This window comes from Phoenix dactylifera, chromosome 10 (assembly GCF_051530095.1).
Source record: "Phoenix dactylifera cultivar Ajwa chromosome 10, Ajwa_hap1_PhDact_Kaust_v1.1, whole genome shotgun sequence".
NCBI lineage: Eukaryota > Viridiplantae > Streptophyta > Magnoliopsida > Arecales > Arecaceae > Phoenix > Phoenix dactylifera.
The window spans coordinates 30,078,141-30,092,786 of NC_143199.1; the positions used below are offsets into that span (position 1 = coordinate 30,078,141).

The window sequence follows — 14,646 nt, forward strand, 5'->3', positions numbered from 1 at the left end:
CTACTTTTAGGTTTAATACACTACTACTTTTTGTTACCAAAAAAAGTACCTACTACTTTTAGTGCAAAAGAAAGTTGGTCTCATGTACTACTTTTAGCGTAACCGTTCCCTCCCTGTAAATAATTTGGGGAGAAAAGTAGGAAGAAACTGACCTAACAACTATTGGATGGAAAAAATGAATTTAGACACGTCGTGATTCATGAAAGCCATTGGATTGCACTGCACTTACTACTACTTGTAAGACAAGTGCTGCTGCTCGCAATCTTGACGACTTCCATTTTCCAAGGGAGCTACGGTTCAGCGAGAAACAGATTTGAACTCTAACATGTCAAGCAATTTTGAGATCAAATGTCTAAGAGAGCTAGAGCTGGTTGCCATGTCAACAAAGTTCACAAAGTTATGATAATTTCATCTCTCTCTGCTTGCCCCAATGTTTCCAGCTCGCACCAGGAAGAGAAGACCCAACAACCCGTAAAGGAGCTTTGAGTGAGAGCTTAAAATGCCGACACTGTTTTCTGTTGCTAGCCAAGTGCCAACTCCTAGCCACTCTCAGACAACCAACCCCGCGCCCATCACAACACGTAGCCTCGAATTCTAATTTTAGCAACCTTCCATCAGAAGTAACAGCAAAGGCCTACACAGACAAAACCCGAACTACATTTTTTTTTTGGGCATTTCGTTTCCTCTACATGCATAAAGAGACAAATAAGTCTTAACGCTCAGCTATTTCGGAAGCTCACATGAACTCGGTACAGGGAGACTCGCGCTTCTCACTTTTTGTCATTGCTTCTGCTGCCAACTACTCTTTCTCAAAAGGTTGCTGTAAAAGTTCTCGAAAGACGCTGAGTATGTCCGGAAACGCGACGATGCCGACGAGGCCGTACTCGTCGTCGACCACCCAGACGTAGCTGACACGGTGGGCCAAGGCCTGGATGATGACCGCCACCAGCGAGCTCCCCGGGTGGCACACGATCGCCTCTTCCGACCGCCGCCCCATCCTCGCCGAGTAGCTCCCCAACGACCGAAGCCTCCGCGGCCGCCGACCCACCGCCTCGCCGGACTCCTCGTCGGAGGACGAGGAGGAGGAGGAGGAGAAGGGCGGGGAGAGGTCGGCCTCGAGGAGCTCGATCATCCCAGCCATGCCCTTATCCCTCAGCCGGGACTCGACGGCCCGGACGGTGGCCTCCGGCGGGGAGCCGGAGCAGTCGATCCAGGCCATGAGGTCGCCGGCGGAGAGGGCGGCGAGCGCCGCCGCGGCGCCCTCGTCGCAGTGGGCCAGCGTGGAGGGGGAGATCTCGCCGATGAGCTTGCCGTCGTCGGTGACGACGGCGACGGAGGTCTGGTCGGCGAGAGCGCGGCGGATAAGGGGGAGTGCAGCGAGGGCGGGATCGTGGGGGCGGACGGCGAGGGCGGCAGGGCGGACGATGCCGAGGTCGGAGACGGAGAGGGCCGGCGACGGGGAGAACAGGGCGATCGAGTTGAGGAAGAAGCGCACGAAGTCCTCCTGCGTCAGCCAGCAGAAGTCTGCCGCTCCGATGCCGCCGCCGCCGCCGAGGAGCTTCTTCCGTCCGGTGCCGGAGCGGATGGGGACCACCAGGCACTGGGCTCCGTCTAGGATCACGTCCAGGGCTTCCAATACGCTGCCGATCCCAAAGAAAAAGGTTCAAATTAAATAACCAAAACAAAACCGCACAAAGAAATCAACGTAATCGAAGCTCAAACTGGGCGAAAAGGCTGAAAATTTAGAGAAAACTGAGAAATCCCATCGAGCTTTTCAAAGCAAACAGTTGAGAACTATTCAAGAACTAATAAATTTGCAAAGAAAACGAAAGAAAACAAGAAAACTTTGGAGAAGAAACCGAAGAAACCGTGATCGGGGAGATTAAGAACAGAGAAAAGATCGGAGATGGAGAGATCGGGTGGCGGTTAGTGTTTTACGAGGAATGCGGCTCGACACGGCGAACGGGGGAGGAGTCCTTGGAGGGGAGGAGGGCGGAGATGGAGGCGCCGAGGGTGGCGGCGGGCGAGGAGATGTTCTCCTCGGCGCAAAGGTAGCAGAGGATGTCCACCATGCAGACCTTCCCGGCGCACGCCTTCTTCTCCGGCGACGCCCGGTCGGCGACCCACACGCTGAGAAAACTCTCTCCGCCTCTCTTGAGGGCGAGGAGGGCCTCCCGGACGGTGGCGGACGGCGGCAGAGATCTCACCGCCGGCTTCCCGATGCAGAGGTCCGACACCTCATGAAACTGCAGAAGGCTCACTGCCATACACTTGCGGCGGAACCCTAGAAGAAAAACTCGCCGGAGGACGAGAAGAAGGCTTCTGTTCTCTGTGGGGAAGAAGAGGAGGTCACGGGGTGGACGGGGGAGGGAAAGGAGGAGTATTTATAGAATTAAAGGGGGGTTAACCGGGAGTGCCCGGTGGGACGCGAGTGCCAGCCGGTGCAATGAGAGCGCAGAAGGAGACGCGCGACTAACTCGACGGGCGAGGATGGGCGAGGGAAACGGTCGAGCCGGTTAATCTCTTTAGTTTCGGGCAACCCGGGGAATATCCAGCGGATTGGGCAGGAAAAAGTTAGGAGCTTGAGAGAGTGCACAATTTTTCTTTAATGAACTTCAGTTCACACTTTAATGCTGCATGGGTCTGAACTAAATATGTAAAATAGTATTAAAATAAATATTATTCTACTATTAAATCTGAATTTAAGATATTTTTATTAAAAAATTATAGCGTACACTGCATGTAGTATAGAGTTAAGCATCACATCCACTCATTTTTATATATTTAATCTATCAAAAGTTTCTCTCGATGTATGGTTGCAGGAATCACAGCTGTGATTATTTACTTGCAATATAATTTACCACATGGTGCACGTCATCTAAAATATAGTTTATGTCTACATAAGTTTGGATGTAATGCTGTTAATGTTTGGGGTTGTTTTGTATTTAGCAAGAAAAATCATAAACATTAGTACTTATTTTTAACTTATTTGTTGGATAGTATTCATTACATGCAATATTTTTAGAAATCGAGCACTTCTCGGTAATCGATGGATCACCTTCATATTATATAGAATGTGTTTACATGCAAAAAGACATTATTTAGATGATAATTTTGGACATTAGTAGAAGTTGGTGTTTAAGAGCAAATACTGCACGTGCTCAGTCGAAATAATAATAATAAAAAAAAGCGATCCCACTTGAAAGGCAAAGACCAAATCCTCTCGGGCAGAACCCGTTCGCGCCCACCAATCCGTGCAGTCGCGAGGCCGGTCGGACAAACGGGTCCAGAAAGTACGCTGCTGCCGTATTGGATCAGCACCGTACACGCCTGCACCACTCTTTACAGCGGATGGGATGGGATGACAGCAATTTGTGGAATAATGGCCGTTAAAGGTTACAGAGGCTGTTATAATGATTCTGAAAGCCATCCATTGCATTATACATCAATAAAAAATAAATATTTATTAGTATTTAGTAATTATTTTTTGTTTTCATCATTATTTGGGGCATCGGATTTATTTTATTTTAAGAAAGATAAAATTTGATGAATAGCCATTTATTGTTTTATATATATTTTTATATGCTTGTTAAATTGAATATAGATGTTATTTAATAATTGATTTATGAGCTAATAGAGACAGAAGCTAATAGAAATGTATAATCTTCAATAACTTGAGTTTTGATACCATATTAACTAAAAAATTAAAATCGATATAGAAAGAGTTTAAGATATACACAAATTTTGACAATGTAAAAAATATATTTATTATAAAATAATATATATAATATTTAAAGAATACAAATATTGAAAGAATTTGCTTGATAAGCCATGCATGAAAATAGAAATATCTAGATATCGAGACTCGTATCGAGAAGTTTATGGCAAGCTAGTAGAAAATATAAAGATTATGATACATGAGTATAATTTTCTATGCTCTAGTTAACCAACAACAAGAGGATTTCTTCTAAGTGTTTAGCAATCTATATAGGTTGAGAAATTAATAGCTTATAAATTGCTGTGTGAATTAATAAAATTATTATTTTTTCACTATCCGTGATCATCTTTGGACCTTGAAATAATTGCTATTATAGGGCTATTTATTTTATTTTCAAATTAGTTTAACCAAGCCCGGACTATTAAATAACGGTAACGGTCCAAATAGAGGAGCACCAGTATTTGGAATGACAGTCTTGTGGAATTCTTCGAGGCCCCGAGCGTGTGCTTTTGGTGCTGTAAAAAGTGGGTGAATCAGTCGACGTGTCAGATTTGGATTAATTTGGGGGCCCTTGGGTCCACCCACTTTCGTGGGGTCCATCGTATCAACGGTCTCGATTCCACGAGTCAAATAATCGAACGGATCAGCTTAATCTGGACTTTCTCATCTACGACACGGCGAAAAGGACGGGGTAAAGGGAGGAGCCCACATTTATCCGGCTGCTGTTCTTCCCTTTTTTTTTATTCGCGCAGCCGCATGGATTCGCGTGGACTTCAAGATTGGTGGTCTCTAGAAAGCGAACTACGTTACAACTACCATGCGAACGGCATTTTTTTTATAAGAAAATTCTATGTTTTTTTATTTTTTAATAATGTTGATGAATTAATGAAAAGTGATCATGCATGCACCAGAATTGTTATGAACAACTGTACTACACCTGGATGAAGCTAAAGAGAGATTAGGTTTCTTGTAAAATATTATCATATGTAATTATTATTGGCTATTAGAATGGCATATAATCACATATTGCATAAATTTTGTACCAAAAGCATACATATATTTGTAAACTTGTTAGAACAATAAGTAAATCCATAGATGCCTAACCTTCAAAGATGTAAAAAATGTAGCTTAAAATGTTAACCTAATAATAATATATAACAGTGTTTCAATAAGTAGATTTTTTTTTTGCCTTTTGTTTTGGTTTCAATAGTGGAGCCCTTTTAACATTTATTTGTTAATGAGGGTTTTGTTGCTCTAGATATCACTTTCTTTAATAAAAAATTACACAAATAGCAAATGATGTGGCAGAATTGTTAGCCTCATGGATCAAGGCCAAGACTATATTAACGCATCAAGTCTTGTTCTACGAGAAATTATTAGATGGACAAGATCTAGTGGACCAATTCAAATCCGAAGGCACATGTACGGTGAATGATAAGATGAGTTTTCATCCCTATTTTGATCTTGAATAGTTTAAATACAAGGGATGCTAAGGGAGATTATCTTGGGGTTTGGAGTGTTTAGAATTTAGATGTGTTTATTTTTGTAGAGGAGCAAGTCCAACTCTATACAAAATCTTATGTTTCCACAGCTTATTAGGTTGATGTGGAACTCCATTGATATTTCTTGGTGAGTGCTGGTTTGAGCGCATCATGTCAGGGTACGTATAACATGTCGAGTGATTTGTTGGCTGATATTTTCCAGGAGTTGATTTATAAGTTGCAGGAGAGAAATGCTAATTGATTGAGCAAAAACCGATTGGTAATTAGATATATGATTCAGAAAGGAGCCATATTTGGAGGGCTTTAACTTCAAAACTCATTATAATATTGTATTATAAATTTAGATATTTAGATTTTAGGAGTCAAGATCATTTACAGGATATTTGGTAATGACAAGTGAAGACTCGAAATTTAGAGTTGTAAGAAAATAGTGAAAATGCAAGCTTACCCATTACGTAAAAAGAAGAAAAAAAATCATAGAGACAAAAAATTATGAAGTTAATTATTCTGCAGAATGTAGAAATTTTTAATTTCATAATTTAAGGACTTCTATTATTCATTAGTGACAAAATGCTAAATCTTGTAATATCATAATTTTTAAATTGTTGATAATATGTAATAATGTAAATACCATAATTTTGTAGCACATTGCAGTAACCTTGAGCTTTTTTCAGATTAGGATTACTTGCATCTTGAAGTCAAGCTCCATTGCGCTAAATTTTTCAAAGAATAGCACGGAGTCTTGCACTGCTGAGCTCCTCCCACCACAAACACAAAGCCCTCGTTGTGTGGGCAAGTTTATATTGCGCCAGCAAAAACTAGTGGGGTCTTGCTGAAGCGCAACGATTTGTGGGATCTCCATGACATTCTAAAACACCACTCAAATGGCTCATCCTTCATGAACAATCTTTCCATAATTCATACTGCTTCATCAACCGAGGCTTCCCAATCTCTTGGGTGACTGAGTGGAAGTAATGGTTATACATCTATTTTACCAATAAAAAATGGGAAACCATTGGCAGTCTGAACTTTGGATCCTCAGTTTTTTCGCAATGAGTTGGTATGCAATCATATTCTACGTCGATATCACAAGCTCTGTGACTGTGATGTTTGATTGATTGGCAGCTAAGGCCATGAGACAGAAATGTGGCCAACAACTTTACTCAAATGATTGCTAGATCTTTAGTTTTTTGAAAGAGAAATGTTGGATAGAAAAGAATCATGGTGAATCCCCAAGCATTAAGGGGGCGTTTGGTAACCCCAACTAGATCACCACGGTGATCTAAGATCTCCGGTGATTCGAATGCTGGGGTGATTTGATCCCTGGTGATCTAAGATCAATGTGTTTGGTAGGCCATGGTCCAGTGATTAAAAATCTTTGGATATCCATGAGTAACTTGTTTGGTATGATACGGGGATCCAAGATCACTGACCACATAATACCACAAATACCCTTGATATATCATAGATGGATCTTTTATGTATTTTTAATTCTCATGAATTAAGAATGTAAGTCAATATACTAATTTCTATAATAGCTCCATAATTTTGTGACATATTCTACTTTTAGTAATCCTTATTATATATTTATTAATCATATAAAATATATTATAATAAAATATTAATATATTTATCAATATATTAATTATTAATATATTCTATAAAAATATATTTATTACTCCTATAAATTATTAATCTTATAAAAATATGTTATTTTTCATTATAGAATTAATATTTTTATTTATACTTATAATAGATTTTTTTAATATTAATAATTATTTTGATTAGAAAAGTAAGATAAATAGGAGTAATATAGTAATATATTAAATATTTTTATTATATAAATATAAAATATAATAATATATTTCTACGAGAATTTAAAATTATCCTTCAATAATAATAGGATAATAATATGATTTGTAATAGATTATATTATGATACATATAATTAATATAATATATAATATTAACATTATATATATATATATATCATTGACATAATATATTAATGGTATATTGATATATCAATTTTTTTGCTAACTTGAAGGGTATTTTTACCTTTAACTTTCAACCCAGGATCACTACCGTGGGGTGATCTTGGATTTCCGACCTCAAGGACGGGTATCCCATCACCGAGTTAGAGGATGATTTGAGGAGTGGAGGTGATTTAAGATCACCGCCACATAGGATCATCATGGTGCAACCAAACGTGGTGATCTTATCACCTCCACCTACATCATTCTTGATCCTAGGACGATCATCTCATACCAAACGCCCGTATCCACCGTTTAGAGATATATGCATGGAAGCCGGTATTAGCGTGGTGCCAAAGTTCAGAACCCGAGGACTTGGCTTGTCCACACCCACACAGAACTTGCCATTTTCCTTCCACCAGAGCTAAAAAGACCCTTCGAGAGACCACGGAAGATGCTGACGATACTTTGGAGACCAACTGCGATGACAGATTGCCAGAAGGCATCCATTAGGCTTTTAATGTCCACACATCCTTTGCTAAAAGAGAAGCTGCCCTTTCTTGAAGAAGTTTGAGAACTTTTGAGAGCTAAGAACAAATCAAAAGGAGCTGGGTTAGAGAGGGGCGGGGTCCCCTCCTCTTTCTTCATCATTCTGTGCTAAGTATTATGCTGTCATGATGTAAGTGAACCCAGTTGCAATAAATGGCCCTTTTGCGACATTTGGATTAATTGCAGTAAGTTGGCCAAACATACATGACATATTATTTTATACTTTGGAGACTAACTGTCATGACGAATTGCCAGAAATCATCCATTGGTCTGTCGTGTCCACACTCCCTTTGCTGAAAAAGAAGCTGTCCTCTCTCGACAGAAAGTCAGACCTTCTGAAAGCTAAGAACAGATCAAAAGAAGTTGGCCCCTCTTGTTTCATCAGTTAATGCTAAGTGTGCTGTCCTGGTGCCCCATATATATCTTTCCCCTTGTGGGTGAATGAAAAGAAAAGAAGAAACAATTATTCAGCCTCTAGTTCTTTGCTAGGCTTCTAAACCTGTGCACTAAGCTGATGGCAAATACCGACACTAAGCTGATGGCAGGAAGCAAAGGTGACGGCCAAAATCTTGGCGATGGTTAAAAAGGAGAGCGAGAATAAAAAAAAGAAAAGTCACAACAAAAAATGGTTTGATCTTGAAGAGAAATTTGCAACACAATGCACAATCAATTAAGCAAAAACTTGCAAATCACCTTTGACACAACAAACCTCCTCGAGCATACTTGCCACGAGTTGAAGTCACTCTCCCTTTTATCAGTTTCTCTAAAACTCGAAACAAATCTCTTGACAAATTTGTTAAAGATCAGCATGAGGTGTTAGAGCAATTTTAATATTGACATGAAACATGAATAGCTCTTTTTTTCCCCCTTATCTTATTGTTATTGATACATGGTTTATTATACTCCATATATAGTCATGACAAAATAAAATTTCCTCCTTCAAATGCTCCAATGGTGAACTATTTGTCAAGCTTCATTATGACAACCAAACTGCTCATCCATGTTCCATGCTGCCAATACATGCTCATCCATGCATGTCTCCATAGTTCTCGAGTGCTAATTATAATTGCTTGTAGATGGCCAACCATCTAGACCAGCTAAAACCGTAAAGAAAACTTCTCCACCATAAAGAAACATGCGCATGCATGCATGTTTCATGTTTGCTATGGCTGATGAATGTAATTTCTCTTCCACATGGCTTGCTTTGGGTTGATATTATTCTCTCCTATTCATCCAAAACAACATCTCATGCTTGGATCATATACAATATTATATAGTAAACCTATATTTTAATCATCATGTGGTGGAAGACATTGGAGCCATAAAAAAAAAAGGTGCAGTCACAAGTCTTTACCAAACCCCGCAGATTTGGAAAGCAGCGGGACCAAGCATGCATGGGACCATCACGTGGGATGCACCAGCGGTCACTCTGACCGCACCTCCCCCGAAGCTACGTTTTTTTGGGCTTCGGGCTCTACCTTTCGCACGAAAGAATGATCAATCTTCTTTCGAGATATAGACCATTGATCACCATCAGCACAGATCTCGAAGCGACCGTTGTGCGATCCAACGGTAGATTCGCGAGAAGGAAGGAAAATCCTTCTTTCGAGGGAAGGATACAACCCCTGTTCATGTTTTTTTATGCGAAAGACAGCGGAGGAGCACGTGTTAAGGCGACAACCTCGCTCTCACGTCCTGCTCCCTGTCCGTGGGAAGATAAATGGCACACTTTTGACTGCAAATATATATAGTAATGGACGTAACAATCGTTATTTGATGTTTATATCCTTCATCTATTTCAAATTCGAATATCCATTTTAACTAAAAAATTAATAAAAGACTAGTGTAAATAGCATCGTTATTTTTAATTAAGAAAAATGACATTTTACTGGTAACAAAATGTTTATTATTTTGTTTTCAGATAAAATTTGTCCTCGGCAGTTCTAGACAAACTAACAATCAGTATTTGTATTATAATGGATTTCAATAGGATTTATGATGTAGGGTGATCTATGGTATCCAAAGCTTGAGATTATTTGATGAGTCAGCTGTGGGGGTTATCAGGTACACCTTATTAGGGTTAATTCGAGCATGTGCGGTGAGAGAAGATATGTTGAATGTCTATAGCTTTGTTCTAATTCTAGATTCTCTATCTTTAAAGTTTATATTAGATTGAATGGATTGGCCACTATTATGGTGCAAAACACCTTCATAATATATGAAACATCACTTGTCACCATGTTTCATCTAACACTTTAGATGGCAACTTTCACCATTCCAAAAGCATAAAGATTTACAATATATTATGAGTTACTAAATTTTATTTGCCACATCCTAGAGGCCTTCCTTTTATCATGGCTAGTTAACCACGTGCTTGTAAAGAAGACGCCTAATTGTTTGAATTTTAATTTATAAAAAAATAAATATTAAAAATAAAATTTTATTTTTATTTTTTATTTATTAGTTGTTTCAAAGATTTTAGAATTTTTTTTCTCTTACATCTGATATCACACACCAAACAATTTTTTTTCGAAATGTTATAACTCTTTGAAAGAGAATATTAATTTCCAAAAGTTACGGTATTTTCGAAACACCATATAACCTTAGAACCATAGCACCTCTTCAATTATCCATACTAAAAATCTATTTTTTATTTTTTTTTCCTTTCCAATTATTCGAATCAAGCCTTCTAGCAATCATGCTAGTTAAAAAAGATTTTGAGCTAAGTCGAATTATTATACCTCGAGAATGAGATTAACATAGATTCATACGTAGAGCTGGAATCATGTTTTTAAGATGGTCTAAATTATATACTGTAACAATTCAGGACCACATTCAAAATGACTAGTCGGGAGGTATTATTTGGATTTCTTAATCCTGTATAAGTATCTAAAATTTATCCAACAAATAACTGATGTGTAACTAAATACACGTCCATACATATTCTCACACATATCTCGATTGAAATATGATTTTTTTTAATTTACTGATTTTTTTAATATTTTTTTACAATACCACACAAAGCAATTTTTAGGCATTTATTTCCAATGATAACGGGCCCGAGACTGCAAGAAAGGACGCATGGTACAATAGTGGCATGGTAGGTGGGCAACAAACTCGGCAGTGAATCAGGCCACGAATTCAGTACGGTTTGGCACCTAACCATGTTATATCGCAGTGACGGTCGCGTGATCCGAGTCCCGCCGAATAGGGAATTAATGGCTGGTTGTGGTATAGTTTGGGAGTTAAATATATGGGCCAGGTCCGCCGCAAGAGCTAGGACACATGATGTCCATGATGGAGGAACGACTGAATGATATGTATCTGAACGCGCAGTGAATATTTGATAGTTGCACCATCTGAAATCAAATCCTGCTTCCACCAAAATTTGAGGAGTAAGGAGTACTAGGGTAGGAGTTCGGATGTTATATGGTGTATGTTTTGTACTGCAGAGAACTATACAGTGTTAGCCTAGATACACAAATATAATTGATAAATCAATAATTAAATATTTTTAATATTCAAAAATAGTAAATAAGAAAAATAAACTAGCAAATAATTAATTTGACAATAGAATAATAAAATAAAGAAATAAAAGAAGATGGCCGATGGATTAAAGCACGCTGACGCGCTGTCCCAGAAAAGTTCATGCCTCCTACGCATGAATTCGCTGGCGTAGATTTTATAGAGATACGACGGCCTAGTACAGAACCACGTCTTCTCCGTCAGTGCGCCTTCTAGGAAAAAGGAAGAGCATTATTACGGTTGCAGATAGCTCAAAAGAAACTCAGAAAAATAATTGAAATTATGAGGAGAAGAGAAATTTTCTTTTTCTCCTCCTTAATGATCCCTAGAGCCTTTTTTATATACGCTCTTGGAATAGGAAGAAGAAAAATTTTTCATTGCATTTGAAATGATTCCTATAGCCCTTTATATAGGCTCAGGCGCGTCAAAAGAAGGAGACTCTCCTCCCGCAGATTGATGACATGTCTTCTTGTGCTCTTTTGATCTTGTGGTCGGTTGCATCTTAGCCGCTCATGCTTTCTTTCTTCTTTGGGGGCCATTCAATGCTTGCTCTTGCACGTGGATGCATGATACTTGTCTTGGCCTGCTTCCTTTGAGGATTTTTCCATGTTTGCTCCTTGCTTGCGCGCGGATGCTTGACACTTAGCCATTGACCAAGTCAAAACAGATGCAGGCCAAAAAAAAATAGAAGCTCCTCCCATGGATTGAATTCAAATTTTGAATTTGGAGGGATTTTTCAAAAAAAATTAAAATATTTAATTTAATTCAACATACAGTTTTGAAAAACTACAGTGTCATCCATCTGGGAGATGCATAGTAGTCATTTATCTCCATGACCAAACACGATGCATTCTCTTGTGCTAAACATAACATGTCCCAAGTCGAATAGCAGGCAGCCGTCTCCCAGATGAATAGCATGGTGACCATCTAAGACTATGCAAAACATGTACCTTAGAAGGATCTCGACTCATTGGGAGAGGGCTAATGCCCACCTTCTCTCTCTATTTACCAATAGTTTGATACATTATTGTACTACAAGGGACGAAGCTACTTCCATTGGCATTGGCACTAGTAGTAAAACTGGCTATCGATCGGGCTTGAGTATAAAAAAAGATCAAGTTTCCATGAGCCTGACTCGAAGCCCGATTAAAAATGAATAGAGTTTAAGCTCAAGGTCCAGCCCATGATTAGCTCTCATTAAAAGTTTCATGTTACATGAAATGGATGAACCAAACGAGTTGAGCTTAGCTTCAGATTTGGGTTTTTGGTTTGTTATTGGGTTTTGATTTTTCCAAAATATATTTTCTAATAATTGTCAAAAAAAATATTAAGATTTCCACCATTTTGCACAACAAAAAAATAAAAATAAGTCATTAATTGTTTTCCGAATTTTTCTTCCTAACAATTTCAATATTTAACTTGAGCATTACTCATTTATTCTCAACATAAAACAATCTTATGACATGGACATTGCCAAATTTTAAAACCCTCAGAAAAAGGAAAAATATAATTAATTTAATAGAACAAGTTAAAGATATCTATACATTGCAATCAACAAGTGTTCGAGGACTCGTGTCCTCTATTTGAACAGAAGGAAACAAGCTTTTGCACCCTTCATGCATCTTTTCTCAAATCTTGTATGTTCTGACCATTAACTTGTCTGAACTTCTGGTCATTTGACAATGTCCCAGTCTGAAAGAATGGTTTAACTTGGATTCTCCTCTCTGTGTCTCTCCCTAGATGCTATTTTTTTTTGCACATTCTTTGCGCCACATAAATCATCGATCGAAATGAAAAGTAATAGATATGTAAATATTTCTAGTCTACGAGATCCATCTTTCTTTATTGTGATCTAAATTCTGAAACATCTGAATCAGCTGACTACGAATACTAGGATGCATGTCCACGAGGTAGGAAGGATCAGGTCCCAGTTCAGCCAATTCTGGCTAGAGCTTTATGCCTCACACTCCCATTTCATAGCAATGAGTCAGGCAAATCCATTGCAGATATCACCTGGTAGCCCCACCTAGCTCCATCATCCCCATAAACAATGGTCAGGCTTTAATGCCTTCCTTTCAAAGATCAAAAAACCATCACTTTCTCTGATATATTATCTGATGAACTGACCATCTTAGAGTGATCCTGTCGCCAAACCTGCTTTGCCAACCTGCAGTCCAAAATAACATAAGAAATAGATTTCTCTATGATAAGGGAGCACACTCCATGCAATTTTTCATGTAAACAAAGCAACTCTGGGATGAACACCACAAAAGTTCCTTCATTGTGGCAAATATCAGTATTCTTACCTCAAACAACTAAAGTTTGTTTTTTCCTTCTTTGTAGATGTTCTTTGGAACAAATCTTTTTAAGTATAATATAATGCAACACCTTTTAGTAACAAGACACTACTTTTGATTAGATTTACTAAAGATCAAGAGGTTCCTTACCAACTGGCAGGACCACACCTTGAACCCCTAATGCATGATTCATAAACTACTTTCAGAGATCTAGTGGTCCTTGAAACAAATATGAGGCTGTTGGATTCCTAATGTGGAAGATCAGAGGAAAGTATGTTGTCCTTATATGTTTAAGTGCCTGTTGCCTCATCAGTAGAGTTGCTTCATAGCATCTTTTTTGGATTGATGTTTCACTGATCAGGTCTTAGTTGATGCTGACATGTCTTCCTATCTGTAATGACTAGGTGGGATGCCAAGGGCCATCCAGAAGTAGCTTGTTCTAATATAAGAGATTGGATGAAAAATCACATGAATGAAGTTAAAAGAGTGAAGCACAAAGAAAGCGAAATCACAATTTTGAAACTTGGATACAAAGTTTCCATGAGTAAATCAACTGAATGCTTGAAACTCGAGACCAAATATTTTTTCCGCAATCAACAAAACATTCCATCTTTTATGCTCTACAATCCTTATTTGATACTCATAGCAAGAGTCCGCCTACTCTGATTCACATATAAAGCATAACAAGATAATACAGGATCCAATTTGGAATCACAGCTCATTAGCTGATTTGGGTGAACAAGCACTATTTGTTTGTCAAATGGCTATGTTTTGTTTTGTTCTTTTTTTTTTTTTCAAAGATAATAAATGACTTTTTTGATCAATATTAATGAAATCAGGGCTGATATGTGTAAGCTGGCAACTAATTAGTGGCAGATTGACATATATCAGCCATGATTTCATTAATATTCATCAACAGAGATGAACATTTCCAACCAAAAAATCTGTTATAATTAAAAATATTTAAGAAATTGTTGCATAAAACAAGTGCACAAATCTCACATGTCCTGTATTAAGGAAAATAAAACCAAAATTAATGTGCAGTTCATCTTTTTGAATTTGAGAATCTAATGATTCTTTGGC

At 38.4% G+C, this 14,646-nt stretch overlaps 1 protein-coding gene across 1 annotated transcript; it reads right to left on the reverse strand.

The window, feature by feature from the left end:
- Window positions 1-589: 589 nt before the first annotated feature.
- LOC103698131 (CBS domain-containing protein CBSX5-like) lies at window positions 590-2,374 on the reverse strand. Its single transcript, XM_008780123.6, has 2 exons — window positions 1,939-2,374; window positions 590-1,640 (listed from the first exon to the last, which is right to left on the reverse strand). Exons 1-2 carry the CDS (start codon window positions 2,265-2,267, stop codon window positions 800-802), a joined length of 1,170 nt encoding a protein of 389 aa, XP_008778345.4. The 5' UTR covers window positions 2,268-2,374; the 3' UTR covers window positions 590-799.
- Between the last annotated feature and the right edge of the window lie 12,272 nt (window positions 2,375-14,646).